A 24,568-nucleotide genomic window follows, 5' to 3' on the forward strand; every position below is an offset into this window, starting at 1 on the left:
TCCTGCATGGGGCATTATAAAGAGAGGGTGGTGACATCCTGCATGGGGCATTATAAAGAGAGGGGGGGTGACATCCTGCATGGGGCATTATAAAGAGAGGGGGTGACATCCTTCATGGGGCCTTATAAAGAGGGGGGGTACATCCTGCATGGGGCATTATAAAGAGGAGGGGTGACAGCCTGCATGGGGCATTATAAGGGGGGTAACAGCCTGCATGGGGCATTATAAGGGGTGGGGAACAGCCTGCATAGTGCTTTATGTGGGGGGAACAGCCTGCATGGAGCATTATACAGGGGGGGGGTCAGCCTGTATGGGGCATTATGTGGGGTGTAACAGCCTGCATGGAGCATTATATGGGGGCCAGTATCCTGTATGGAGCGTTATAAGGGGACCAGTATCCTGTATGGAGCTTTATAAGGGGACCAGTATCCTGTATGGAGCGTTATATGGGGGCCAGTATTCTGTATGGAGCCTTATATGGGGGCCAGTATTCCGTATGGAGCCTTATATGGAGGCCAGTATTCCGTATGGAGCCTTATATGGGGGCCAGTATTCCGTATGGAGCCTTATATGGGGGCCAGTATTCCGTATGGAGCCTTATATGGGGGCCAGTATTCCGTATGGGGCCTTATATGGGGGCCAGTATTCCGTATGGGGCCTTATATGGGGGCCGGTATTCCGTATGGGGCCTTATATGGGGGCCAGTATTCCGTATGGGGCCTTATATGGGGGCCGGTATTCTGTGTGGAGCGATTCACTGGTTTCTGAGCTATTGTGGAATTTACAATAGATATCGCTCATGTAATGTAAGAAGTGAAATCTTTGCATTGTACTATATATATATATATTTCTCTGCGGTATCTGTGCATCATGAATCGTGGTATGTATTAAAGGGGCCCACTGAGACTCTTTTGCCCGGGGCCCAGAAAAACCTGGAGCCGGCCCTGGGCACAACACTCTGTCATTGCCGTGGGCACGATATCCTGTTCATGACGCCAGGAAAGAGAGATGTAGCGCCCAGGGGATGGGGATTACTCGGCGCCCGGACCTTGATGCCTGGTCTTGGGGGTAGTCGGCTCCCGGGCCCGTACCCTGGGGTCTCTTTTAAAAGAAAGGGAATAATGAAAGTTCGTGACGCCACCTGTGGTGTCTGGTGAGGACCACCAGCGCTGCAGCAGTCCTCTGAGGCCGATGTTGAGGCAGCTTAGATGGTGTAGCTCCCCACAGGCGGAGCAGGGCCTCAGGGCAACGTAGGTGCAGGGGTGCAAGACAGAGGGGACCCAGCCGGGTCGGAAGAAGGATAGGCAAACACACAGTTCACTTCAGTACCTTTACTGGTGTTATTTCAGGCATGTTCCGGAGCAATGAAGGGTGAAGGGTGCATATCAGGACTCTCCCCAGTGAGCGGGTGTAGGGCCTCCTGTACTTTGCCTTTCCTTGGTAAGTTTCTGACCTGCCTGAAGCTAGGCCTAACTTGGTTTCTGTCTTGCACCGGCTGATCTTGTGATAGGGCCTTTGGTTGGAGATCACTCTCCCTGGTAGCGGGGCCTCTGTGACTCCTAGCTCTGGTACGTATCAGCTTCAGGTGAATCTGGGACTTGAAGTCTCCCAGGGGTTCTGGTTGTCTCTACAGGGGATATTGGACCCTGTAGACGCGGACCCGGTGTCCGGTATATGTTTTCTGGGGTGAGCTTGTAAAGCTCCTCTGTCCCCTAGGTTACTCACGCCACTAGCCTTCGGCCTACTCGGGGCCCTCACTAGGCTACAGACTAGCAGCAGGCTTGCTGCGCTTCACCGCTCTTATGGCGTCGGCATGCCTTATGCTCACTAACTGGAGCTCACTGAGTCTGAACTAAAACTGACTGTGTTCTGGAGCAGACTTGGACTGAGCTCCACTGCAGACTGAGCTCTCTCAGGATCACTTTCTGCGGGAACTGCCTACCTAACTCCACCCTCCAGTATATATAACCCTATCCGGGCTCCCTCTGGTGGTCTGAGGTGGTAGGGTGGAGGTGTATGTATGCTGTGAGGGCCTCTTGTGGAGAAATCCGTCCATGCACCCCTCTGGGATCTGTGGCACCAATGCACAGCAGGGCGCCACATAAGCGCTGTGAATGCTTGGCCAACGAGCATTAAACAATAAAATTAAAAAATAATACCTCCATTCTTGTCAACAGGGAGGATTTTAATAATATTAAAACTGCAAATTTGCTTGTTTTTATAAGCCCCTTGTAATTTTAACCATTCTTGATGTTGAGACAATCCCTTTCTTTAACTATCCATTTCAATCAACTTTGTGTAATACATTTTTTTTTAGTTTTGCACTCCAAAGAAATGGTGTTGTTAGCGCTGAAGGTCCAGCGCACAAGCCTCGGACTTCTGGGGGAGTGCCCCGATTTTACTGGGCGAGTGTTAACTGTATCGGAGGCAATATGGCACCGTTACCGTTGATCTCACACTCCATCCTGTAGACCACGGTTGCTGTAGGCTTATGTGGTACTGGCGGCACAACAACTTTCCTGCATTGCGCCACCTGTGCAAACCCCTTCTGTGTGCATGAGAGAAGAGAACATAGTCACTCAGATTGGGTGAGCATAAACTTTATTTTTTTTGCAGAGGGTGGAATAAAGGTGGTATTCTTGGTTTTGAAGGGAGTTTTCATTACTTTTTAAGGCATTAATACTTTTTAGCCTATGTTCCCACAATGAGTTTTTTATGCTGTGTATTTTCTAAAAAATTTAAGTAACCTATTTTACTTAATAGGTGCAGAAAATCTGCAACATCAAAAAGTCACCAAAAGCTCAGAATAGGCCAGAATACTTGCTCTGCCCACAGTACTGGAAACCCACATAATGCCACAGTTCATACGTAATGAAAACTTTTGCATGAAATATTACATGAATTCTGAGCGGAAAACGCAGCACATGGATTAGCCCCATGAATTAATCAGCCTCGGATTGTTGCTGCGGATTCTGTGACAAATACATATTAGATTTTTACCAGTGTACGTATAGTGTACGTTTCTTATAGTGTACGTTTCTTATAGTGTACGTATATTGTACATTTCTTATAGATAGACGGTGCCTAATGGTGGCCAACAGATAGATGGTGCCTGATGGTGGCCAACAGATAGGCGGTGCCTAATGGTGGCCAACAGATAGACGGTGCCTGATGGTGGCCAACAGATAGACAGTGCCTGATGGTGGCCAACAGATAGATGGTGCCTGGTAGTGGCCAACAGATAGATGGTCCCTGATGGTGGCCAACAGTCGGTGCTTAATGGTGGCCAACAGATAGACAGTGCCTGATGGTGGCCAACAGATAGAAGGTCCTTGATGGTGGCCAACAGATAGGCGGTGCGTAATGATGGCCAACAGATAGACGATGCTTAATGGTGGCCAACAGATAGACGGTGCGTAATGGTGGCCAACAGTTAGACGATGAGTAATGGTGGCCAACAGATAGACAGTGCATAATGGTGGCCAACAGATAGACGGTGCTTAATGGTGGCTAACAGATAGACGGTGTGCAATAGTGGCCAACAAATAGATGGTGCGTAATGGTGGCCAACAGATAGATGGTGCCTGATGATGGCCAACAGATAGATGATGCTTAATGGTGGCCAACAGACAGACGTGTGTAATGGTTGCCAATAGATAGACGGTGCGTAATGGTGGCCAACAGATAGACGGTGCCTAATGGTGGCCAACAGATAGACGATATTTAATGGTGGCCAACAGATAGACGGTGCGTAATGGTGACCAACAGATAGATGGTCCCTGATGGTGGCCATCAGATAGACGATGCTTAATGGTGGTCAACAGATAGACAGTGCGTAATGGTGGCCAACAGACAGACGATGCTTAATGGTGGCTAACAGATAGACGGTGTGCAATAGTGGCCAACAAATAGATGGTGCCTGATGATGGCCAACAGATAGACGGTGCGTAATGGTGGCCAACAGATAGATGGTGCTTACTGGTGGCCGAAAGACATAAGAAACTTCCACTATAAGAAACTTAGAGGAAAAAATGGAAATACGATTTAATCACTAGCAACAGGCAATCAGAAATCATCTGTTTGTGACATTGAGCTTCCATGCTTTGTAATTGACAGGTAATATCTTCAGCAGTTTGGATGGGATAAGCTTCCAGTGGATGGTGATGATGGATGAATCTACAGGAATCCCCGAAACTTCTACAAAGATCAGGCGAGGAAAAAGATAAACAATTGCATATGGCATTTTGAGCAATTACTTACCCCTTAAATTGGCTGTAATTGGATGATGTATCACTGACGTCATTCTATGAATATTGGTGTTTTTTCCCTTTAGGATTCTGCGTTATACGGAAACACAGTATTATATTCCTGAGTATATCACATTGATGGAAAAAGCTGGAAAACAGGGAGATATTGTTCTGGTGTCAGGAGACAGCACAGGGGCCAGTGTTGTCAAAGTGCGGATAGAAGGTGAATTTTACAAGGTGAGATCCAATGACTTTGGCGGCACCGTGCTGCGGTCTTTATATTCTTAGTATCTCAGGCTCACAGTTGGCATTGGCTTTGTTTCCCCCAGCACATGCCGGTTACCAGTATACGCCTGGTGGTCCTGGAGAAGATATTCCTGACTCCGTGCTGCGAGGTCCTCCTGCTAGTGATGGCTCGTGTCCACTTCCAAGTGCGGAGACTGGTGGAGCATAAAGTTACAGGTGCCCAGGGTATAACAAGACAATAGTGGTCAATGGCAACTTGCCCTAAAGACTAAATGAAGCTATTGAAGATGATCTCTCACTAATATTCACATTTTTGTACTTGCAGGTATGGATCCACCTTTGAGAAATTATATAGTGCAGCTGAAGAACCAGGAGCTATTGCCAGGAGGCGACCCCGACTTTCCTGTGGCTGAACTTGATGAAGCCTCCCTTACAGTTCAGGCTCTCCAACTGGGCTGCGCCAACCTGATCTTTACCCACAAGAGTATCCTACGCCACTAATTTAGGATTCCTGCAATATATTATCTTGGGTTATTCCTATATGGCCAGATCATTGATTAAAAAGTTACTAAACTTTTTTTTTTTATTAATTTTGTCCAGCATGGAAAGTTCTGAAACTTTGCAAATCACTTTATCAGGGGATTTGTCTTTATTCATGCAAAATATGGCATGTGAGTAGCTTCCGAATCCTGGCTTTTCCCCAGACTATTTTTCTGCCTTCAGCTGCATTGATATCTGAATGGACGCATTTGGAGTACAGACGATGGCAGTGATGGGTCAGCTCCTGTACTAAGGCCTCACGCACACGTCAGTGATTTTTCTCGTACAAGAAAATCGGTCCGAGTTTCATCAGTGTTCCTGATCAGATTTTTATCCGAGTTTTGTTAGTTTTTCTCAGATGAGAAACAAGCAAACAAAAAGTTTCACCACTTTCTCCTATATAGCAGTCAGTGAAAAACGGACGGCACACGGATTGCATCCGATATTCTCACTGAATGGTCGAGTTTGATTTGACACTCAGATAAATATTGCACATGTCTCCACAATATTGCACAGGCCAGAAGAGGAGACAGGGGGTGAACCATCACTGCCATCATCTGTACTCCAAATGAGTACGTTGTAATATTAATGCAGCTAATGGAAGGTGAATAGATTGGGGATAAGCCGGGGATTAGAAGCCACTAACATGCATTTTTTTTAACAGGAATGAAGACAAATACCCAAATAATAAGATTTTCAAAGTTTGATAACTTTCCATGCTAGAGACATTGTAAAAAAGAAAAAAAATCAAAAACAAAAGTTTACTTACTCTTTAAACCTGTGCGGACACTCTGTTCCAGTGTTCTTATGTCCCCTGGTGGGCTCGTCGTCCCCATCCTTGTAAGAATCAGACATAAAGCGTGTTACTGATAAAACTCAACGTGCCGTTAGATATTCCCATGCATGGCGGTTCCAGTCTTCCTAACTGCACAGTGTGTGTGGTGGAGCCGGGATTTCTCGGTAAGGGTCGCACCGCTTTTTACAGACCAAGATCAGTGAGAAACATATAGCATATAATGACTATGTTACTTCCCTCAGGGTTTTCCATAAGTCCTGGAGATCTCTGGATTTTGGAAGTAGATAAATTGTACGAGGTCACCATTGAGGTGTATGACAAGATAAGCAGTCGTTGGGTCTATCCTTCACAGGTATGGACTCATGACTAATGTAATAAGTACATCCAAGCTCCAGCATCTTAATAAGGATCCGTGAATGGCAATAAATCTGTAATATTTTTACCCAGTGTAAATGCCGCTGTTCTCCTGAATCCGGAGATGTTTTTCTTTTCTTCCTGCTCCTCTCCATTCCTGAGATATGGCCTCTTCTTCCCTGTATATAAGTCTAGTCTTAGTATCTAAGTGGGCGTAGTCATCAGGTTTTCTCTGTGGGCATCTTATTGAGGAAAACGCCCACTTGGATAACAAGACTAGATTTATACACAGGGAAGAAGGGGCCATATCTCCGGAACAGAGAGGCACAGGAACAAAAGACAAACATCCCCGGATTCAGTAGAACAGCGGCATTTACACCTCTACTACAGCGTTCAAAACACATAAGCTCAATATTCATTAAGATCCTCAGTCAATTTTATTTCTTCTTCTATTGATGTTAACAGAACCTACAGATCAGCGTTCAATTTCCCTCCGAATGTTTCAGTTTGACATCTTCCTCTAAAAACGGGTCATACCACGTGGTACGCGCCATCCATACAGGTATCACGACCGTCAATGCTTCACTTATTGGTGTCGACCCCGAGGTAAGATCAGAGACATAACCTTACACCCAAGGTATTACAAAGCAGAGATGGTGGCAAGACTACTGTGTCTACTGATGTCCACCGAATCCAGCATGGTCATAGACACGGACATTGCTCTGGATCCTCGGGTCTTCCAGAAATTAAATATTTCTTGTGTCATCGGCAGGGTGAACTCTGGACGTTTTCAAGCCCAATTTCCCAGAAACAAGAAGTGAAGATTTTCTTGCCCATTACCCTGTCTCCTCAAACGCTGGCATTACCCGCTTACCCAAGAAATGCCTCACACACGTACAGAGTAAAGGTGAGACTGGGAAAAACCTTTTGTACGCACACCTCTTTTTTATGACAAACAATAAAAAATTATATTGTGGTTGCGTGTTACTCAGAAACATCTATGTAAGTACTTTTAAGCCCCCAAAAAAGACAAAATTATTCTAAAAGTGTTATCTTTATTGGTTAAACAGAAAAATATATATTTTCTGGTTAGCCAATAAAGGTATCACTCCTTATTTGAGGCTTAGAAGTATTTGCATAGATTATATTTTCCTAGTAATGTTCAAACATACTAATTAATACACATAGTATGTAACTTAAATGGTCAGTAACAAGTATGTACATTGTCCCCAATTTATAAGATAGGGGATATTGACCGCTGGACCCTCCACCGTTCCCAAGAACATGCGCACCTCCACTCCATTCATTGTCTATAGAACTGCTGGAGATACCCACGGCTCGGCTATCTTTGGAAGTCCCATAGGCAATGAATGGAGCAGTGGTGTTCTCTCAGAAACTTTGGGATCCCATCCTCTATCCTGTGGATAAATTAACAACTTAACTCCCATCCCATGATTGCAATTTGTTACCTCTCCACAGAAGAGCGGATAAATGGCCGAACTATGGAGTTTTGACTACTGGGACCCCCACAGGTTAGGACGAAGGTGTCTTTACCCACTGTGTACATGGAGTGGAGGTGCACATTCAATAGCACTTCTCCATCTACTGCCTAAGGGACTGACAGAGATAGCCGAGCGCTGGATCTGACCTTCTCCATCAGTCCTATAGACAATGAAAGCAGCTGTAGTCACATATACGTGCACTAACAGCTAATAGGAGAGGTGGCATCTGATGGTGGAAGGTGTAATATACACAAAACTTTGCACAAAATGTTCTCCTTAGGCCGAGGGAGGCAGCGGGAACGTCTCCTGGTTTTCCACAAACAAGAGCATGGCAAGTATTAACACCAGAGGCAGCGTCATCACGAGAGGACAACCTGGCCACTGTCTGATCCAGGCGAATGACATCATGAACCCGCTACACAGCAGTCAGAGCCACGTAAGTAAGCCAGGACTTCTTATGTTGGACATTTGTATTACACTGCCCAGACTGACAAAACAGATCCCTAATGTTGACTTTTTTTCCCAATCCTGAAAAGGTACAAAAACTTTTTTGCCCTCTACAACTTCTTTCAACTTTTCTTAAGTTCTATGTTGTGGTCTTGAGTTGTGCATTCATCCTCATCCAGGTTTTGGTGCTCCCGGTCACCTTTCTGGAGCTCCTTCCATCCAATGCTGACACACAGGTTGGCCGGGAGATAAATATTCCTGTGGTTGTGTACGGAAAATATCAGGACACCAGTATTCCCTTCATAAACTGCTCTCTGCTTCCACTGCACATCAGCATGGACAAGGGTGGAGTGTTCACTCTCCAAGAAGGTGAGATATACCGTATACCAACAACTATGTATGATTGATCGCTGTTCTCTTCTCTCCTTATAGGGAACCGATCAGATTGTCTGACTGTTCCCTATTATCATGTATATTGTTGTATTAGTGGCGGGAGACAGTGCGGGGATCTGAAAGGTTCCCTTTAGGCTAGGGCTACACGGCAACTTTGGCCATGACCGAAGTTCACTTGGTTCCGCTGCTACATTGCAGCGCTATACAAGAGAGTGGGTCCACACTGCAATACCTACACTACCGTGACCACGACAAGCAAGTCGCAAAAAATCCAGCCGCGCCTTATTTTTTTGTGACTTGCTTGTCACAGTAGTATAGGTGTCGCAATGCGCAATGGTTTTCATGGCCAAAGTTACTGCGTCATTGATCGCTCCTGCCGGTGATTCAGCAGCTCCATGTCAATGAAGCAGCTCTTCCTCTTCCTCTCCGCTCTGTCGATGAGGCGTGACTGCTGACATCATGCTGATTGACAGCCGGCTCCCCGCAGTTAGGCAGCAGGATAACGGCAGTCATGCCCCATCAACAGAGCAGAGAGGAAGAGAAGCCATTGCTCTGTTGACGTGATGGCAGAGGAAGCCGCTGAATCACCGGCAGGAACGGTCAGTGATCGCTCTTTGCTGGCGGAGATCAGCACCGGGCACAACAGGCAGCTACATACATGTTAGTACGCATGCCCATTGTAAAAAAAATAAGTAATTTCAGATAACTCCTATAAGTTTCTACTTGGCAGCAAAAAATAAAAAGAAAAAACAGAAAAAACATTTGAGCAATAAAAAAGCAGAGTTGAAAAATCCATGTATACCAGTGTTATTTCCCACATGAAAAGCTACAAATGTAGAGGAACTTTGTATAATAAGCAATAAGGGGTGCCAGCGCTGGAGGGTAATGGTTTCTGGGTTAAATTGATAGTCATGGTGGTACAAGTAATGGGAGGTGTTAGTTTTCTGTGACATAAAGACACTTTTAGGTGAATTATAAGGGTCCACAATTGAGCCAGACGCATAAAGTTGGAGTGGTTAACTGAATATTTTTATTAGCAAGGTGGGGGGACGTCAAAATGTTTTTTTGATTTTGCCCACCCCTCTCACATGGTTTGGTAAAGTTGTTCTGGGTGTAAATTTCTGTATGAATCTTGGCACTTCTCTTGATGTCAAGGCACTATTACAAGGCCAATTGGGGCAGCAGTCATATGGGAGGGCACGGCTGTGCTGTCGGTCCTGAATTAGGAGCCAGAATAGGGCAAGCAGATGGTAAGAAGAATAGGCTGTGTGTGCTGCGAAAAGTTTTGTTTTCTAATAAAGTTGGCGTAAGCACCATTAAAGTTAAAAGAAGTGGGGTCTGCGAGTGGTGCCTTGGGATAATGGAATGAAGAGCTTCACTCTGGTTGGCAACTTCTTGGATAATAAGGGCTCCTTTTGCTACTAATTTGAGAATATATCTTCCTTGGCAATAGATAGATGCACGTTTGTGCCTCCATCATGTTCCTGCTTGAAGATACTTGCACAAAACCCCGGACACATTGTCTTCAAAGTCAGTGTAACAACAGATGATGGGGAATACCACAACAGCACCATGTTCTCAGCCTATAGCCCTCTTAAGGTACGTTTATAAGCTGCATGATCCTGGGATTCCCACACTTTGATGCTTTTGCACACACTTAGCTTTCACCTGGTTGCTACTCAGTTTTTCTGTAAATCGCTTGTTTTTTGCAGGCAGTGGATCCAGTGCACACCTCTGTACTTTCCCTCCATTCCACCAAGGTCATGGTTTTTGAAGGTGGTCCAGGCCCATGGCTTCTCGAGCCAACCAGCTTCTTTATGTGGCTCACTGCTGAAAACTGGAGCAGCGTTCAGATTCGCCAAATTGGAGATCCTGCTAAGGCAAAGCAGAAATTACACAGGTATCAGGTCCAGTGCGCTAAGCTAGGAGAACAGGTGAGCGACCGACAGAAAACTGCGACAGTGTTGGACATATGAATGGCCGAGGTAAAATGTAACCTTTATCATGCAGATTCTAACATTACAATTGGGAAATAATCCTGGAATTCTAAATCCGAGACCATCGGTGGAAATGGTAGAAGTCAATCTTATCTGTGCTCTTCCTGTGAGCATGTCCTTGTATCCAGTGTATTCTGCACTCGATGGAGCGCCGCCATGTCCCATCCCGAAACATAGCAAGCAACTTGTAAGACCTTTGTTCTTGATCAATTCCTTCTGTAGACATAGAATATAAGACATAAATGGTCTTTGGAGAAGATATCAGACCTGAGTCCAGTCTTTGTACAGCCTGTCGATATTCTTCATCTAGATGACCGTGTCCATGTTGAGGGACACAAAACTGGAGCTGATCATTTTAGACCAGCACAAGAGGAAATTCGATAACTTCAGCTCACTGGCAATAGATTGGTCCTCCTCCAACGAGACCAACGCTCATCTATCTTATAGCCAGGGCATGCAGGAGATACCAAAGAGTGATGGCACTGGACAGACATGGTTACACGGTGAGTGTTTAGGCTTCAGTTACACAACATACGAGCAAGCTGATGTCAAGACGTTTCAATAATTTTCTCCAAATGTGCCACATCTTAATGATGAGTTGGAACTAGTGCCATAAGAAAGGTATCAGTATAGCTTCAAATCAGCTGAAGGAAGCAGTAGAGTTGGTTGGTAACAACACAATCTTCAAAGGATTGTTGCATGAATTGGTATGGTGGACGGCAGAAGGGTAAATGCCTCTTGCAACCTTTTTATTGGCACTGGCTACCTTCAAACAACAATGAGAGCCAAGATATAATCATATGATGGTAATGGCTTCCCATAGGTCAGCATCTTCTAGAAGTGAAGAACATAAAAGGGACAGCTTCCATCAGTGTCACCTGTGCCGGATACAAGTCCTGGGTTCAGGTCGAAGTAAGTGAAAAAAATATTTCCTAACGTTGCGGAGCTTAGGCGACACATATCACCAAGACCTTTCTAATAACAGGACACATCATCGATTCTCATCACCACCATGATGGAACTATCTATGGTCGATGACGTGTCCATTTCACCCAACAACATCACTGTATTCAATCACTGGAACGTGGAGGTGAGTTTGACGTTCATGTCAAAAGTGCGAAAAGACGTCATGCTAAAAGCCATGTCTGGTTTCTAATGGGGCATTTTAACCAAGTTGTGTGTTGTATTATGTTCTTTGATAGAAATATTGAATTTTTATGTAATTATATTAAAAATATTATTTTTTTTTATTTTGTAGGAAATATTTAACTTTGTGGAAGGATCGGGATATTTTCTAGTGAACGTTAGTGATCCCCGGATTGCAAATTCTGTGTATGCAGAAGCTGAAAACAAGATGCAGGTAACAGGGATCTGATGCAGATATCGATATTAAATGCATATTCTGCATACACGACAGAAAATGAAGGTTTATTTTTTTTTATTGCAAAGCCACAATCACTTTTGATGACTAATGAGTTCCCACTGACTATAGTGAGAGTTTTTGCATTTTAGCAGATACCTCCAATTTACTGACAAGGAAAATTGCCTCATCAGTGAGGCTGAGAAACGTAACTCTATACTGTTAGTACTAGAGTCTACACCTCTATACAGTGTGAATAGAAGAGCAAACCAAAAGACCTCTGCATCTTTCTCCAGATGATCCCTCTGCACCCTGGGACTCTGACATTGGAGGTATATGACCTCTGTATCCCATCCACAAACCACGCCACCATCCACATCTCCAACATCCATAACTTGGATATTAATTTGGTCGATAAGGTAATATTTTCATTATATTGCTTTTGTGTTGTCACCCACTATCCACACTATTCAGTCACACCAGCTAATAAAAGAATGTTCTTCAACTCTAAGAAGCTCTAATGAAGTTAATGGGTTTATCCTAGGCATTGATGACCCATCCTTAGGAAAGGTCGCCAATATCAGAACGGTTGGGGTCCGACAGGTGGCATCCCTACTGATCAGCTAACCACAGGTCCCGAAGCAGATGGATGAAGTCAGTGTAGGAGCTGGGACACTCAGTGTAGGATCTAGGATGCGTAGGGTTTGTGCATCAAGTTTTTGGAGCTGGTATACTCAAAAAAACGCCGGAAGGAAAACTGCTTGAAAAATACTTGGTGAAAAAAATATAGTACATATCATTTCTTTGAAGCGGCTTCTGGTGGAGTATACTCCAAACTAGGCATTCTGCAATCAAGAGACTGCATAAAACACTTAAGGGAAAAAACTCTGCAAAAATGCTTTAAAACTACTTTTGGAAGTTAAAAAAATTCCCCAAAGATGGAGCATTTTAAGAAGTTGTTTCCACTGGAGTTTTTGACCACCTAAAAAAAAGGATTCTGCTTATAACATTTCCCTGATCGAAAGCACATACATGATTGGAGCAGAACTGAGCATGTAAGTGTATGGGGGGATCTTGAATGATTGCTGATGGCTGAATAAACTGGTATGGTCACCTTTAGGCCGGCCATAAACATTAAATGGCTGTTGGCAAAAAGATCGTTCCCATACTCTTCCATACACAGGAGTGCTCATGCGGCTGATCACTCTTGAGTTCTGTATGAGAAAGCCACCCAACTGACACGACATCCGGCGCCTTATCTCAGGGAGAACAATGCGATCGGCAGTCTAAAATCGGACATACCTGATTGACATCACTCACGACCATCATTTGGCCAGCACCTCCATACACATTAGACAGTCAGCCAAACCCGTCGATAGTGGCAGTTTCGGCCGACACAAGCCTAATGTAGGGATGTCAAACTCAAACACACAGAGGGACAAAATGAAAAAGTTGGACAAAGTCACGAGCCAACCAGTATACAATATAAAGGGTCCCACATAGTCCTCAATGCAGAATAATGGCCCCACATAGTCCTCCATACAGAATAATGGGCCCCACATAGTCCTCCATACAGAATAATGGGCCCCACATAGTCCTCCATACAGTATAATGGGCCCCACATAGTCCTCCATACAGAATAATGGGTCTCACATAGTCCTCCATACAGAATAATGGCTTCCACGCAGGGGTGGCTGCTCTGGTGTTGCAGGACAAACGTAACCAGATTTGGCTCACGGACCAGAGTTTGACATGTATGGCCACCTTTATTCTATTGCATGAGACTCTAACTTTGGAGTAACACTGTTTCTTTGTCATCTTGTAGGATCCTTGCAATGTTCCTTACCTGTGACTCATAGTATACATATTTTCACTTTTTGTGTTTTTCTCCAGGTGGAAGTTGGAAAGTCTGTAGACGTCTCGGTGAAAGTCTGGGATTCTTCCCATAGGCCATTCCTGAATAAATACTTTGACATCATGCAATTGAGGGTCCAGAGCTCCAGTTCTATCGTTATTCTCAAGTAAACAATCCCCTTCCCCTCCAAAACCCTTCGGTGACAACCAGAGAGGTTCTCATCCATCCCAATATTTCATAGATCCCTACTCTTCTTCTTTTCCCTCATTCCAAATCATTCCTCCACCATTGACCACAGGTCAAATCTATGTGAAAAGTTCAGCACTATTGCAAACACTAAAACAGAAGGTAACCGGAAAACAACTTGGGACAAATCACAAAACGTCCCTTTGGTCGGGTCTGTGACCGATCCCCAATTGTGCCAAATTGGAGATTCTGACTACAGGCGCAGAGATCCAAAGACGTCTGAGCTAGAAGATGATGGGGCAGGGCACTTGTTGTAACGTGGTGGCATTCATTCTAGAAATTGGTAGGGATCAGTTTTGACCTTGCAAATCATCAAAACCAATTATTTCACACAGATACTGAATTTGTTTTTTTGTAATTTGGTCCCATGTTAATTAGTAGCTGGGAAAAATATCACTTATATTTTTCACGATGTGTTTGTACTTTCTGCGTAAACCTTTCTTTTTCAGACAACTACCTGAACGTGACAAGTTCTCCTGGAGTTACCTCCTTCATGGTACTGATGTAGGACAGGCAACCCTGGTAGCGACCGCATATGACAAAGCCGGGAGGAGGATAACATCAGACCCCTATCCGGTGGAGGTGTGATGGCCAGCATTGGTGCCGGAGAGTAATACCTGCTCCAATAAATGTCCAATATTCTCCTATTATGTACCATACATACATGCTGGGTTTCTTCGTAGATATTTGCACCTTTCCGACTGGTCCCAGAGAAGCTGACACTGATCCCTTACAATATGATGCAGGTATGAACTTTTATCAATAGATTATACGATGACATCTTTTTATTTGTGCCATAAAAAATCTGCATGCTTCTGGAAAGATGAAAGAAAAAATCCAATATCTATAAAGTATATAAAGACATGAAGCAATGGACCGTGATGTCTGAACTGTAACGAGAAAGAGCTCACTAGTAAATCCCATAAGGGTCACCCAACACTGAATGATTCTGCCAGCATCACACATGGCATACAGTATCTGCTCCACAGATCATCAACATATTTACTCATCTTTGGTCAATATATTGGGTTCACCCTACCCCAGACTCGGACCTCTTATCATTTTGACTAGTTCTTCATATGGATTGATCTTTTGCAGGTTACGTCCGAGGGAGGACCGCAGCCACAGTCCGTCATCCAATTTTCCATCATTAATGACAGCGTGGCCACCATAAATGAAGTGGGTCAGGTGACTGGATTAGCCATCGGAACCACAAAAATCAGAGGAACTGTTCAAGCCACAAGAGAAGATAATGGTCAATCCATGGTGTTTTCTCAGGTAATGACTTTATACAGATTGTAGAAAAAAAATAAAGTAATTTTCATTGGAAGATTTTTATTGTGTTAAAGGGGTTTTCAATTTGTGGAAAAAAAACTGACTCCCAAACTTTAACTATGCTTGTCCCTACAGTATGTAGCCAGTCAAATCACCTTCACAACATTATGCATTATACCACTTTTCACACCAGGGGTTTTCTAAAACCGGAAAACCTCTTTAATGAAGTAATTGTCTGGATTGAAGGGTCCCTCAATTATAAGCCCTTATAGACAGCTTCTTTACTATAGTGGAGCCATGAGTGTTCAGTTGAGCAATAATGTATGTAGATCATACCTTTGTGCCTGCCAAAAAAGACAGGACACCGCCAGAACCAAAGTTTGGCCGATTATATGGAATAGCTTAAATCCTGTCTAAATCCTGTTTTTAGGGTGATAGACGGAAACCTTGAAGCAGTGCTCAGCGAAGAGCACAGGATAAATGTGAACCTATCCACAATTATGTGATTTTCATCTTTAGCCATTAAGTTGATCATATGTCGTCAGCAAGACGCTCGTTCAATCTACTGCGTGAATGTGCATGTGTGTAGTAACCTGCAGCCCGACAGTTGTGGGATCGTCTTATCTCCTCTGAGAAAAGAATTGGGTCTTAGAATTCAATATGAGCAATTCTTCTTTCTCCTGAGATCATCTGTGGAGGGAAAGTCAAAAGGCCCCCGCATACACATAAAGTAGTCAGTTTCGCCCAATATTGCTGTAATCCATATAAAACATGACCTATTAAGTCTATATCACCGTCTGTTTTATCCTATAGGATGAGATCGTGGTTGAGGTCGTTTATCTGAAAGCGATCAGGATCCACGTCCCGATGACCCGTCTAATTACACCATCGGAGGTTTGTACCGCAGCTCCAGGCCATCGCCATAAATTATTCAGGCAACTTGTTTAGTGTAGATGTTAGATTAATGCATCTACGTCTAAGCGTAGGTCAATGGTTCCCATAAATGGTCACAATAACTGTGAAATCTCTTCCACGCTGCAGATGCCCATGTATGTGATGGGGGTCTCCAGCACACAGACACCATTTTCCTTTAGTAATTCAAAGCCTCCTTTGCAATTCTACTGGTCGTTAAATAAAAGAGATGTGGTGACCCTGGAGCCGCGTATGACTGAGGTGATAAAAAAAATGTGACACACATCTCTCCTGTAGATATTTTCATGATAAGCAAGAATTTATTTAATTTATTTTCAGGCATCCATACAGTTGCGGCCAGAGTTAAACTTTGCTCAGTTGGTTCGGACTTGGGCCATTGGCCGGGTAAGCATCAAAGTAACAGTACGCACTGTGTCTGGTGGCCAGTTTGAGGGCAATACCACGGAGCTAAGAGACCAAGTACAAGTCGTGGTGAGTCTGGCTCTTACGGTTCTTCTTTTAGAAGATGAAATTTCCAAGTCTTAGACTGTTCGTTTTTTCTTTCCGGGAAAAAAAAGGTTTTACGTCACTTCTCTTTGGTGTTCCCCAAATGTTCAGCTCAGCAGATCCTAATGGCTCCAAATTCTTATCTCACTGTAACTACAAACAAGTAAGGAGCACATAACATTTCCAGTCATTGCTTTATAACAAGTGGATGACGTTACAGTAATTCTACTCTTGTCATGTAGAGATGGAGGAGCTTCCGTGACTTCTTACATGCTTCAGTCCTTTCCCAACTCTTCGGTGATTGAAGAAGATGGGCAGGGTCACCTGAGAGCTGGAGGCATTACAGGATCCGGCATCCTAAAGATCACAGCCGTGGAACCATTTGGAATTACCCAGAACCTTGTCATTGGTGTACAGGTAGGAGGCAATACTCAGGAACATGAGTATAAAGTAATTTTCTCTTACTCTTACTCTCAACCTTTTCCAGGTGGCTCCTGTCTCCTACCTAAGAATTGACGTCAAACCCAAGCTCCATACCAGAAGTGGCCATCCGCTGGCCTCGTTTCCGGTCGGTATAACTTTGGAGCTCACTGTGCACTTTTACTCTAGCATTGGTGAAAGATTCCACGCCCAGAAAACCCAACTTCGTTTTGCAACAAACAGGTACCTGAAAATTGTAGACTATGGAGAAAAATAGAAAACATGGGGACCTTTATCACCTCATCTCAAAGAACACTGCCCAAGTGGGTTGGTCTTCACATAGTCAGGCATTACTCTTTGTTTTTTTACCTCTCTTTCAGAGATGACCTCCTACTAATCGAACCTGGTATTAAGAATTACACCTTCCTGATAACGACAGTAATGCAAGGAGATACCCTCCTGAGAGTCTGGGATGGAGGACATCCAGGAATGGCAGATTTCATGGCAATATCTGTAGAAGATGCCGTATCACCAGAGCTTAAACAGCCCATTGCAGTAGGAGAAGTAATTTGCTTCAGTACAGAGCTGGTCAACAGTAATGGTGAGATTTTATTATCGCTGACATCCAATAACATTTTTCAGAAGCCATAAGCTGGCCATACAATCAGATGCCATTATGGGCTCAAGGGGTGAGGTAGATTCTCAAAGTCATAGGTCAGAGATAGCAGCATGGACCCTGTTGATGCAGCAGAGAAGGACAACCGGATGCTGATGTTATGTTGAACAGTGAGGAACAGTAGAACTGAATATGCAAGATAGTAGGTGCATCAGCAGTGCTGGAAGTACTAGATGCAGCAGAGCAAAATGTGCGGGCAGCACGTTAATGCAAGAAATATGGAAAGAACAGAGGAAGAGTAGAGGTGAATAGACAACTAGAAAACTTGTTGCAGGAAAGCTGAGGGTGCAGACAACACCTTGGAATAGCAGAGATAAGTAGCTTGGCAGGAACCTTGATACATTAGGGTTAAGTGTGCACCAGAAACAGCAGGGCTGAATTTGGTAGTAAGAGAAGGAAACTGATAGCACTCAGTAGCAGCTGAGTAGATAATCAGGCACTGGCTGTAGCAGAGCCAAGTGTTGCATGGCTCCAGCGTGTATTACTACCTGAATACTCAGGTGGTGTGCAGTTGCCTTAGCAAGTCATGAAAGGCCTTGGATGACGACATCAGAGTGCATGCCGGTCTGCATTGGTAACCCGGCGTGGACTAGCACAGAGGGAGCCATACCTAGGGAAGGAAGAGGCAGGGTCTGGCGCTGGGACAGATGGACAACAGATATCTGCTCCCTTGGCAGACAAGTATACCTTCCAATCTCTCATAAACATGGACACTGAGTCCATAAGTGTGTGCATGTGTGCTGGAGAGGATAATGGAGAAAGCCACAACAAGGCACCTCTGATAGCAGCTTAATTCCCAAGGAACATCATTTGTCAGGAGGCGCCAATACACATTAGATGTTCAGCCAGTGCCAAAATTAGTGGCATCAGCCAACATAATCTAATGCCTACGGGCAATTGATGCTCAACACTCTTTAGTTAATGAAGACCACAGCAATTCCTTCTTGTCCTTCACCAGATGAGCCGGGGGTCTGGCAGTCGTCACCAGGTCCATTCCTGCAGGTAGACGCAGTGACAGGTGCAGCTGTAGCTCGCTGTAAAGGGATCACCAATGTCTTCTACATCATTACTGGGATGTTCACCACATACAAGCAGGTGAGAGTCACTGGTATATAGGAAAATACACATGTGACAAATCTAGAAAATATATGTTAAAGGAATTGTCCACCTCTGGGATCAATCTATTTTACTTAAATGCACATATTTGGGAGTAAATATACATTTTTAAAATTTGCTTGCTCCGCTTGGGTTTTACAGGCTCTTTGTTTTCCTGCACATTCAACTTTGATGGGGTCTGTGGTCATAAATGAGCTGAGTGAAGCTAAAAAAAAATACAGAAAAAGAAACTTTCCCATTGGACTGTCAGAATAAGCTCACTGATGGACTCTCAGTTAACTCATTCTACAGCCAGCAACAGACACTGCAACACAGAGGATGTAGAAGAAAAACGGTGCAGATTTTTTAATGTAACCCAATTACAAACATGTTTTTAGCCAAAATTATATGTATTTAAGAAAACAAAATTGTCCCTGAAGGTGTATAATCCCTCGAATAGCAGGGGCTTTGGCTGCAAGGCTAGAGCAATGGTGTATTGGCAGTTCTCCATTGTCTGCGATCAATTAGTTGTCCACCATTATGGATTACGATATGTGGCCCTGTATGAGACATTTTAATTGGGTTCTCCATAGTTTAGAGGGTAATAATCCCGTAATTTTTCATTTCAGATCACAATCGAATCTTCCAAGTCCCTCATTATGAGACTCGCATCCCAAAGTCACGTCACTAACTTCCCGTCCACACGTCAGTATAGCGTGCTCGTCGCTTTCAGTCTCACGGAGCCCATCATAAAAGGTAAGAATGGGACATATCTACAGGTGTCCCACCAGACCAGCAGTAGTTGGTAATCCTCTAGTCCTAGTCCTGGTAATCTGGTTTACATCTATTACTTCAAAAAACTTTTTTCATGACTTTTCGGAGGTTCTTTCCAGCTGAGATCACCGGACATTGGAGAAAAGACAAATGGCTGATCACACACTGCTTTACATAGTTCTGCAAGTGCTTATTTCTCATTGAACACCTTCATCTGTATATTCATGCCAGCACTTTTTTGTTGTTGCACGGTCTTTATTTTTTTTTATTGGTCAGGTCAGTGCAGCAATGCCCAGATGGAGGCGGCGCAGGATATGCTGACATCTGCCAATCACCTGCTCTGCTCGGTGCAGTTCAGTGACCAGTCCTGTCCCATCCCGGCCTCCAAGGTGTTCCAGATCAGGACAGAGTTCAGTATGGAGACAGGTACGGAAATGGTCAGACGCAAAGTAGGACACTGATTGAAAAGTCTCCATAACAGGAGCTCAAGTTACAATATACCTACCTGGCTATTGTGCTCGGCGCCGATCTCTGTCGGCGATTCTGCAGCTTCCATTGGTGGCACGTCGACAGGGCAGCGACTTCTCTTCCGCTGTGCTCTATTGATTGGGAGTGACTACTGATGTCATCCTGATTGACAGCAGGCTTCCTGCTGCCTAACTGCGGGGAGCCAGATGTCAATCAGCATGGTGTCAGCAGTCACGCCCCGTCAACAAAGCAGCCCAGAAGAAGAAGAGCGTCACTATTTGTGGCGCGTGAATGCTGATGCCATGCTGATTGACAGCCGGCTCCCTACTGCCTAATTGCGGGGAGCCAGATGTCAATAAGCATGGTGTCAGAAGTCATGCCCCGTCAACAAAGCAGCCCAGAAGAAGAAGAGCTGCACTATTTATGGCGCGTGACTGCTGATGTCATGCTGATTGACAGCCGGCTCCCTACTGCCTAACTGCGGGGAGCCAGATGTCAATAAGCATGGTGTCGGCAGTCACGCCCTGTCGACAAAGCAGCCCAGAAGAAGAAAAGCTGCTCTGTTGATGTTAAGCAGCCGCCAGAGATTGGCACTGGGCAGAACAGGCAGGTAGTTGCTTTTTAAGGCCATAGTAAAAAAAAAAATAGTCCTGGATAACCCCTTTAAGTTGTCACTGTCATTTCAACAAACTCTGCACAAGTGAGAAGAAGAAGTGGATATAAGAAACATTATATCTTATCAGGGAAATATACCTCTTTCTCCACTTCTTCTCCACCTCCTGAAGTCATCATTCATTGTGAAAATCTGCTCACATCAGTCTTGTTAAAAAAAATAGCATGTCAGCTCATTGAAGGATCAGGTTACAACTGCCTATTAAAGTCTATGGAGAGGGGAAGGGGAAGAAGAGTGATCAGCAAAGAGAGAGAGGAAAGACGCACACAGATGGAGCTGGTTTTTTTTGTAAGTGTTTTAACTCAGCCCACAGCATGCAAACTTACTGCTTATTAAAGTCTATGGAAAGGGGACGGGGAGCGAGCAGCAGAATGAGAAAGCGAGGCAAAGATAACACACAGAGGTTGCTGCTTTCTTGTAAGTGTTTTATCACAGCCAAAATCTGGATTCACAGCTACACTGCTCAGTACTTCTGCATATTGTCCACTATGCTGCTGCTTGTGATCATGTGCTGTAGAGACAGGAGAACTAGAATACCCCATGTCTGTGTATGGGAGACATCATAGCAGCTCATCTCCACCCACCAGCTCTGAGACAGAGCCTGCAGAGGGGGAAAATTGTGATAAATGCAGGATATAAAGGGTAGAAATAGTGTTGTTCCTCCTATATGCACATAGGACGGCTAATTCTGAAAGGAGGCTTTATACTCTGACATATGTTGCATTTCTAGGACAATACATTTGTGAGATCTCCATCCGACCACTGACAGACGTGGAGATGCAAACCCTGAGCACAGCGGAGACCTCGGTGGATATAAGAGCCTCTCTGAATGGAGCAATGGGGCTCGTCCATGCCCCTTTCCATCCAGCCTTCCATATGAACCAGTCTGAGCTGATTTTCAGTAGCAATGATCTGGACGATCATATCAGGATCTATGGGACCAGCGAAGTCATAAAGAATGTGGAGGTATCTGCACCTTATCCACTCATCTTCTAAAATGTTACAAGCATACGATGACCACAGGGTGGCAAAATGTAAAGGCGGCCATGATGCTGGTTGCCACTTTTTCTAATTTTAGAGGGGCATTTCTTTTACAAATTGGAGAGACCACAAACCAAAGTCACTTTCTTTTACCTGCAGATAGTGTCAAGTTTCCCAGACTTCTTGCTTGGGAACGCAATAGCTTCAGAAAAACACACAGGACTGTTCCTCTTCCCCGTCTCTATTCTGGACCTCACATCCATCCAGTTATTCCCAGTGCCCCTGACTATTAATATCTCATGTGCCCTGACAGCTCAGCACATGGTGCTGTCAGTGATGTTTGCACCAGAAGGTCAGTTTGATGTCACTTACTACTTTAGCTTGTGCAATATTTAGCAGATTCTACAGATTTTGGTGCCGCATTGCCATAAGCAGAAGTGGCCACTAGATGGCAGCAGAGTCTAGCTGTACTGAAAACTTGTAAACTTGCTGACCACTTGAACCCTAAGACTATGGAGTAGCTGTGCCCTCACAAAACTTTTGAAATGTTTAAAGTTTTAATTGGTAGCGGTCCAAGTGCTGAGCCCCCCCCCAGTGGAAGAAGCGCTGGACTGAATAGCGCTCTTTTCTGAGACCGAAAACAGTCTAATAGATTTTAGAGAAAGGTTGAACTTGATGGACTTATATCTTTTTTTCAACCTATGTAACTATTGACCCAACTTCAGAGCTTCTGCGATCAGTGGGGGTCTTAGTACCTGAATGACGACTAATCAAAATTTCTGCCATGCCTCTGTAACATGTCAATGGTTTTATATATACTCTATTTGCACATTTAGTAATTGTTATTTATGCATCTGCATAATATTATTCATGCTGCCTCCATTTCCTTGTATCACAGTTGTTCACCAGCTATTGGAAAACTACAACTCCTAGCATTTCCAGATGGCCGCAGGTGGCAGAGCACGATAAGTGTTGTAGTTGTGCAGCAGCTGGAGATCACGGATGTATCCGTAAAATAACAGTGAATGATACTTTGTGTTTTCATCTCCAACTGACCCAATGATTATCGATCATTTCCATTACAGGCCAGGAGGGTGATCAGGGGGCTCTGTCAAAGCTAGCTGCCCTCACCTCTGTTGTAACCTTCACTGTCCTTGCAGTGGTGGCCACCATCTGCACCATGATCATTGGTAGGTTACTCAGCATAGCGTTCACAGAGTTACTGAACCCGTCCACCATTCGGACACTAATTTAATACGGCACTGAATTTCACATGTGTTTTCTTCTTTGGGGTATCATAGTAGCCCCATGGAGATCTTATAGGTTGCGTGACCTTGAAATCCCTTTCTCTGCAGAGTTAGCAGGGGGAGTCAAGGGATTTCTCTATGGGAAGATGGCAGTGCTCCCTGGCAAACGTATGCAAAGTAACTTTCCTCCAGAAGGAAGAAAACTGTCTCTATAGAGCCACCTATATAATCAAAGGCTTAGGATATGACTTGGGATGTCAGCTGCCCGTAGACAGCACCGTATTACTAATGAAGAACAAGAATTCAGAGCCGGGCATTGGTTTATATTGCAGCTACCTGTAGGTGGCACTAGAGAGGCAGTTTTCTTCCTTCTGGAGGGGAGCTATTTTGGATCACAATATAATATAAAGTGTGTGATTGTTGCGGGTCCTGGGTAAAATGATTGGGGGGAGGGTCACGAGAGAGAGACAAATTCTCCGGGGTGCAAAATAAAAAAGTGTGCAGTGCACATACTGTATACCCAGGACTTCTGGCCAGGTGACCTGAATATCTGGGCAAGAGCCGCATCACATGTGACAGAGGAGGAAGCCACACTCTCCTGTAGGCCAAAAAGTGTCCCAGCACAGGAGGCACAATGACATCACTGCGCTGAGCCCCCTGGGTGCAGAGGAGAAGAGGAGTAGTAGTAAATTTTACCTTTTTTTGTGGGGGTGTCATTATTACTGGAATAGGGGGTGCCTTGCCCCAGGCTATGCCACTCCATTGGGGCCCTATAGCTTCACATACTGTCCGCTTTCCTTATTAATATGTAGAAGATGCGCCTCTCACTGAACATGTCTCTGTTTCCAGCCTACAACGCCATCACTGATCATCCGCAGCCAATACCCATCATTTATATGTCAACTTCAAACGGTGAGTTACCAAGAAATCATCTTCTACACGAGATGCTGGCTGTGTAAGAGGAGGCAGACGAGGCTGCAGGAAACATTTCCAAAATGTACATTTACAGCTTAGATTCACCACCGAACATCAGATTGCAGCTCATACTCAGATGCAATTTGCAATAGATATTCCTATTTAAGTTAGGGACTTACTGCCTATCTCTCTCACAGCAGCATTCGCTGTTCTGGTGATATCGGAGCTGAAATCTCCCAGCAGTCCCTGCTGGTCCAGTGTCTGCAGGCAGAGAGCTTGCTAGGTTCAGCTATTGCTTTAGTACATCAACCAGATATAGCACAGAATCCTGCATGAGGAATAATCTGCAAATGAGCCCATAGGGGTTATACGCTCCGCAGACCATTAAAGGGGTTTTCTGCCTGTTTTAAAATTCACATTGGAGAGCCATGCTAACAAAAAAAAAGAAAAAACTATACTCTCTCCGGGAATCCATGCCCCAGTTCAGCGGTGACGTTTCCATGATGGCAATCAGGCGACTGGTGGCCGAGACGTCATCAATTTCCCGGTGGCGCTGGACCAGGAAGCGGATTCCTAGGGTGAGTATAGCTTCTTCTCTTCTTTTACCAGCATGTGAATTAAAAAAAAAAAAACACAAAAAAA

General features: G+C 44.5%; 1 protein-coding gene across 1 annotated transcript in view; it reads left to right on the forward strand.

Annotated features, from left to right (window-relative positions):
* The window catches only part of NUP210L (nucleoporin 210 like), a 41,997-nt gene extending 17,735 nt beyond the window's left edge, over positions 1-24,262 (forward strand). The window contains exons 5-41 of the mRNA XM_073657948.1: positions 4,117-4,210; positions 4,334-4,484; positions 4,577-4,718; positions 4,819-4,977; positions 5,925-5,993; positions 6,072-6,181; positions 6,649-6,789; positions 6,956-7,090; positions 7,966-8,121; positions 8,270-8,501; positions 9,979-10,124; positions 10,238-10,459; positions 10,536-10,709; positions 10,833-11,025; positions 11,346-11,434; positions 11,508-11,612; positions 11,781-11,882; positions 12,179-12,301; positions 13,776-13,903; positions 14,433-14,565; positions 14,667-14,729; positions 15,082-15,261; positions 16,072-16,152; positions 16,300-16,431; positions 16,510-16,662; positions 16,749-16,840; positions 16,920-17,094; positions 17,165-17,340; positions 17,478-17,698; positions 18,732-18,868; positions 19,498-19,624; positions 19,919-20,068; positions 21,514-21,749; positions 21,924-22,116; positions 22,850-22,954; positions 23,861-23,966; positions 24,124-24,262. Of these exons, the coding sequence (XP_073514049.1) occupies positions 4,117-4,210; positions 4,334-4,484; positions 4,577-4,718; positions 4,819-4,977; positions 5,925-5,993; positions 6,072-6,181; positions 6,649-6,789; positions 6,956-7,090; positions 7,966-8,121; positions 8,270-8,501; positions 9,979-10,124; positions 10,238-10,459; positions 10,536-10,709; positions 10,833-11,025; positions 11,346-11,434; positions 11,508-11,612; positions 11,781-11,882; positions 12,179-12,301; positions 13,776-13,903; positions 14,433-14,565; positions 14,667-14,729; positions 15,082-15,261; positions 16,072-16,152; positions 16,300-16,431; positions 16,510-16,662; positions 16,749-16,840; positions 16,920-17,094; positions 17,165-17,340; positions 17,478-17,698; positions 18,732-18,868; positions 19,498-19,624; positions 19,919-20,068; positions 21,514-21,749; positions 21,924-22,116; positions 22,850-22,954; positions 23,861-23,966; positions 24,124-24,262 (5,270 nt within the window). The remainder of the gene's footprint in view (positions 1-4,116; positions 4,211-4,333; positions 4,485-4,576; positions 4,719-4,818; positions 4,978-5,924; positions 5,994-6,071; positions 6,182-6,648; positions 6,790-6,955; positions 7,091-7,965; positions 8,122-8,269; positions 8,502-9,978; positions 10,125-10,237; positions 10,460-10,535; positions 10,710-10,832; positions 11,026-11,345; positions 11,435-11,507; positions 11,613-11,780; positions 11,883-12,178; positions 12,302-13,775; positions 13,904-14,432; positions 14,566-14,666; positions 14,730-15,081; positions 15,262-16,071; positions 16,153-16,299; positions 16,432-16,509; positions 16,663-16,748; positions 16,841-16,919; positions 17,095-17,164; positions 17,341-17,477; positions 17,699-18,731; positions 18,869-19,497; positions 19,625-19,918; positions 20,069-21,513; positions 21,750-21,923; positions 22,117-22,849; positions 22,955-23,860; positions 23,967-24,123) is intronic.
* Positions 24,263-24,568: the final 306 nt, after the last annotated feature.

This window comes from Phyllobates terribilis, unplaced genomic scaffold, assembly GCF_046119375.1.
Source record: "Phyllobates terribilis strain yellow unplaced genomic scaffold, ASM4611937v1 Scaffold_13__5_contigs__length_258822181, whole genome shotgun sequence".
Lineage (NCBI taxonomy): Eukaryota > Metazoa > Chordata > Amphibia > Anura > Dendrobatidae > Phyllobates > Phyllobates terribilis.